This window comes from Alternaria infectoria (genome assembly GCF_024043175.1).
Source record: "Alternaria infectoria strain BMP 0036 chromosome Unknown scaffold_13, whole genome shotgun sequence".
NCBI lineage: Eukaryota > Fungi > Ascomycota > Dothideomycetes > Pleosporales > Pleosporaceae > Alternaria > Alternaria infectoria.
In genome coordinates, this window is record NW_026250702.1 from 857599 (window position 1) to 862673 (window position 5075).

General features: G+C 54.1%; 2 protein-coding genes across 2 annotated transcripts; one reads left to right on the plus strand and one right to left on the minus strand.

Annotated features, from left to right (window-relative positions):
• Positions 1-1028: 1028 nt before the first annotated feature.
• J4E92_007776 (uncharacterized protein) lies at positions 1029-2172 on the minus strand (the record flags this gene model as incomplete). The annotated part of the gene is made up of 3 exons (XM_051499139.1): positions 1029-1122; positions 1463-1956; positions 2011-2172. 3 exons carry the CDS (start codon positions 2170-2172, stop codon positions 1029-1031), a joined length of 750 nt encoding a protein of 249 aa, XP_051350874.1.
• Positions 2173-2959: 787 nt separating this feature from the next.
• On the plus strand, positions 2960-4833 carry J4E92_007777 (uncharacterized protein; the record flags this gene model as incomplete). The annotated part of the gene is made up of 3 exons (XM_051499140.1): positions 2960-3095; positions 3155-4027; positions 4112-4833. The coding sequence occupies 3 exons, from the start codon at positions 2960-2962 to the stop codon at positions 4831-4833; spliced, it is 1731 nt and encodes a 576-aa protein (XP_051350875.1).
• Positions 4834-5075: the final 242 nt, after the last annotated feature.

The following is a 5075-nucleotide window of genomic DNA, read 5'->3' on the forward strand; positions in this document are numbered from 1 at the left end:
GGGGAACCACACAGTAATCTCATCTATGGTGAGAAACCGTTTGGCATGTTTTCGCGGACCGGGCGCGTCAGGCGTGGGGGTTTGTCTAAGTTCGGGTCTTGGCGGCAAGACCGAGCTCTGGCGGCTTCCCGGACGTGGAGTCTCGCATCCATCGTCTGCTTCTGGCAATGGCGCTAAAATGCTACCGGAGATCATATCCTCTGGTATCGGTTCCGACCTGTCGGAACTAGATTCTTTACTTGAGTCTGACGAAGAGTCCCAGCCTCCGGGAACATGCCCAGCATGAGCGGAACTAGCCTGCGTCGCACTCACTGCACTCATGTACATACTTTCAGCCTCATCGTGCGTGAAAAACCGTGACTGGGCCATGTCTTCATCTGGTGAAGGCGATGAATCAAGGTGCTGGTGCACGTCGTCGGAAAGCTCCTGAGTATCATCCGTTGTTCGCTCATGTGCTGCAGCCAAATTGTCAGTACTGATGTGGGATGCCTGGGTATGGCCCGATTGAGACGATGAGTCGATCACATTCGGGACTGGAAAGGAGCGACCCAGAGCAGACACAGTAGGCAAGTCTGACACGGATGCATCGCTAGCGGCTTCGGAGATGTGAGTATGTCGGCTTGAAGTTGCACCGTTTAGCCCCCACGCCGCCGCTTCCGAGGACTGTTCCATCGCCGGTTGCTCCTCAAGTTGTGAATTGAGCATGTCATTCTGCATCGCGAAGTTGAGCAAGCCCTCGTCGTCATACGATAAACTACCCTCGCCAAGATCAGGGAAATCATGATCTTGCTGAGACTGGCCGACTGAAGGCTGCAGTTGTTGACCATACACGCCGTCATCGGAAGTAGCGTCTGCAAAACGATCATCGTCTGTTGTTTGCGGCGACAGCGCTAGCTGTGCTTGGTCCGGGGATAAAGAACGCTTGGGTGAGGCAGCTTCTCCGTGGGAGATGGCACTTTGGACTTCTGTTGGCAAAACGATCTGGCTGGATGACGCCTCTTCATCGCTCCGGAATGTTGTCGAGCTTATCACTTCCTCTTGTATGGATTGCCTAGACTCAACAGGCTGGTCTTGAACTTGACTCGTCGCAAGTTCGCTGGTGGTTTCATGGCTGCTTGACGCCTGTGATCGCGAAGTAGGCGGAGATGACGGCTGCGAGAGCTGCGATTGAGATACGAAATTTTTGACATCAGACACTAAACGCCCGCAGATGTTTTCCACCCGCATTCTCCGCTTACCTAGCTTCGAGGTGGCGGGAGGCAACGTTGTGGACTCAGCGTCAATGCGAACATCTTTGGCAGTGGTCGAGTCAATCGCTATACGCTGAACGTGAAAGCTCAAAGAAGAAGGTGAGGTCTCGCTTGACTTCGACGAGTCCATGGCATCGTTAGGGAAGTGATCCTCCACATCTATATCGATGTTGTGGATAACTATGCTTAGACGATCTAAAGCGGTGTTCAACATACTGCGAAGATATGTTGGGATCGTCAGAGGCGCTCCAATACCGACAGAAGCCTCTTCGCCATCGTCACTCGATGCGACCGACTCGTGCATATACGTAGGTTGAGACTCGAGCTCACGCTGCAGCTCGCGAATTTCTTCCAGAGGCTCCGTCTTTATGAATGAATTGGCCAGCTCGTCTACGGTGGGCACGTAGTCGTCGTCATCGGTGTCATTGTCTGAACCATCGTTGTCCTGGTTGTTGGGGGCAGCGGAAGGCGAAGCGGCCGTTGGAGGTGGCGAGGATCGTTTCTGGGTGTGCTGTCGGCGAGTATTTGAAGAGGGAGCACCTTCGACATGCTCGGTCAACCGAGCTTCTACCCGTATGCCATGTACCTCTATCAATATCTGGGGGACGCCGAATTCGAGGACGAAGGTAACCCGGAGGAGCGAGGCTTGCGCTTTCAACAGCTGGATCTCGGGAGGGAGGGTGAGGTGTAATAGTGCTAGGAGTTTCTAGAACATGGTGTCAGTACTAGGCGCACAGTGATGGACATCTCCGGGACGTACCCTGACGTGCAACCCAACGTCCCGAACCTCGAGTGTAGTGCGCCACCCGACATCGACGCTCACGAAGTCGGCAGGGTCTTTGTCCAGTATGTCGATGTGGCACAACCCGTAGAGGAGCATCTTCCGGCCGATGGAGCTCGAGAGCGTAGAGAAGAAAGCCATGGCGGTGGAGAGGCTGGCGACCGGGTTGGGGGACGCGCTGGTGGCAGGCTGGTCGAACGCCTATCGCCGGGAGAGAAGAGGCTCCATGGATAGCGGAGCGTGCGGGTTGGTGGCGCGTGTCACGACTGCGAAGTGTGAAAGTCTTCCTATCGGTACGGCGATGCACAGTGGTGCCTGCCAAGTCTGGTTGCTTCACCAGCCGCGGATGTGAAGTATGGACGGTCCCGGATCTAGAAAAAGCAGAACTGTAGGGGCATCAGCAACGAGATTAGTGAGGGAGCCGGTCCGCGTGGCAATAAAAGACGTGGGTGATCACAGGGCGAGGTTCCGCCGTCTAGCGTCGAGGTTGCGGTGCTATGGAGCGCAGATGATGTGTTATGCCATCGCAGGCGACCGTGCAGCTGCCATCACCCGCTACCGCCCCGCGCATGCACCAACGCGCGCTAGGCAATCGATAAGCAAAGCCCCAACGCGTCAAGAGCGCGTGCTGTGAATGAGACAACAGTGGCCGTTGCAGTGCGGCTTGGACTTCACATTCGAAGAGTGAAAGACGCCATTCCCTGTGTTCCCGCGTGCCCTGCTGGTACATGTAATCTGTGCAGGCCTCCGTATCTCGCCGCTCTTGGCACGAGTTAGACCCTGTTACGTCAGCAGTCACTAGCTCCATTCAGGAAGGAACTCGCGGAAGTCACCGATAGGGCGGCGTCTGACACTGATACAACAAATTGTGAACGACATTTCCTTCACCAAACATTCCTTGTTCTGAGGCGCAGACACAGCCGCTATCATGACTACGAACGATGCTGCGAACGACGACGAGTGGGCGCAGGCCGAAGGCGTCCCGAACCTAAGCGACCCATTCATCCAACAGTACTTACAGGGCCGAGACGCTTTGGTTCAGCAAGAGAAGAGACAACGAAGCGGTTCGTGAACCAAAATGTTCGTCACTGTACAGCATGTGCAGTGGTCTAACCACCTCCAGACTATCTTTTCCGCCAGAATCTATCGCCCATGGCTCAGGAAGCATGCGCCATCGTCTCCCAGATTCGATTTGAGGAGCAACAGACCCTGTGGACAAAGGAATACGAAGACAGCTTACTAACCGAACATGTCGATGTCTTTCCAGGCATGATGTTCTCACTTGCCAAGGAGCGCATGGAGAAGAGCAAGCTGTGGCAGATAGTCAAGCGAATGCCGAAAGGCGCACTCTTGCACTGTCACTTGGAAGCCATGGTGGACCTTGACTGGGCGCTTGAAGAAGCTTTCAACACTGAGGGTGTCTGCGTTATAGCTGATAGTCCCATCACCGACGACAAGACCAGGCGCAAAACCGGCTTCTCCTTCACCTACTCCAAGGACGCGAACGGTGACGCTTCAGTATGGAACGACAGCTACACTGCGAACACACCAGTGCCTGTAAATCAAGCCGCGGATACCTTTCCAAATGGCGGCAAGAAGGCCTTCATCGAATGGATTCGCTCCCGTGTCACTATTACCCATTCAGAGCACCTCTCTCATCACGAAGGCCCCAACGAAGTATGGCGCAAGTTCATATCATGCTTTCCTATTCTCGGCTCCCTCATATACTACGAGCCCATCTTCCGCAAGTTCGTACGCAGGATGTGCAAGGCTCTAGTCGACGATGGCGTATACTACGTTGACTTGCGTGCTGCGTTCTATACGCCCTACCGCAGCAGCAGAAAAGAGATCTGGGACTCGGATCACTTCAATCTGCTTGAGCATCTGGCGGACGAGATTGAGAAGTTTAAGGCGAGTGAGGAAGGGAAAGACTTTTGGGGCGCTAGAATGATCTGGACGACCATTAGACAGTTCGGAAAGAAGCAGGTGATTGAGAGTAAGTTGCTTGCCGCTCGCGCACATCTCGTCCACTATCAACGCGTCTGGGAGCTTTTGTATTACCATACTAACAATCGGCCAGGCATGAAGCAATGCATCGAGATGAAGATCGAATTCCCCGAGATTATCGCGGGCTACGACCTCGTAGGCCAGGAAGACCTCGGCCGCCCGCTTTCAGACCTTGCGCCCGAGCTCTTCTGGTTTCGCAAGGCCTGTGCTCAAGAAGGAGTCGACATACCGTTCTTCTTCCATGCCGGGGAGACGCTTGGCGACGGCGACTCAACTGACGAGAATCTCTTTGACGCTATTATCTTGGGTACGCGGCGCATAGGACACGGGTTCAGCCTTTACAAGCATCCACTCCTTATCGACATGGTCAAGGAGAAGAGAATCCTAGTGGAGAGCTGCCCAGTATCCAATGAAGTGCTACGACTTTGCTCGAGCATCATGTCGCATCCTCTGCCAGCGCTGCTTGCCCGTGGAGTTCCGTGCTCGCTTTGCAACGATGATCCAACTATCCTTGGTCAAGGTGTATCTGGCATGTCGCACGACTTTTGGCAAGCGCTTCAAGGATGGGAGAATCTTGGTCTTGAAGGCCTGGGCTCATTGGCGGAGAACAGTGTGCGTTGGGCTAGTCTGGATGATTACAGTGCGAAAGAGTGGACCCAGGATGTCAAGGATGGAATGTTTGGGAAGGGAGTACGGGCACAAAGATTGAAGGAGTGGGTGAGCAAGTGGGAGAAGTACTGTGCTTGGATCGTCGAAGAGTACGGCGTGGATGAGAACGTAGAGCCGGAAGAGTGAATCTCTACAAGGCATAAGAACTGCTTCGGTACGGCACATACAGGGTGGAATGAGATTCAACATCGTGTTTGGCAAGATGCATCACTCGAAAGACATGGCCATCCTCATTTCGAAGTTCAGGAGTGCAATGAGGTAGCGAAATGAGCTGCCGATGGAACACGTTCAACATGAACCTAATGGCCCCTAGGACTCTCACCTCATTAGTCAAACAAACACCCGACCAGCCGTATGCCAAGCTGTCG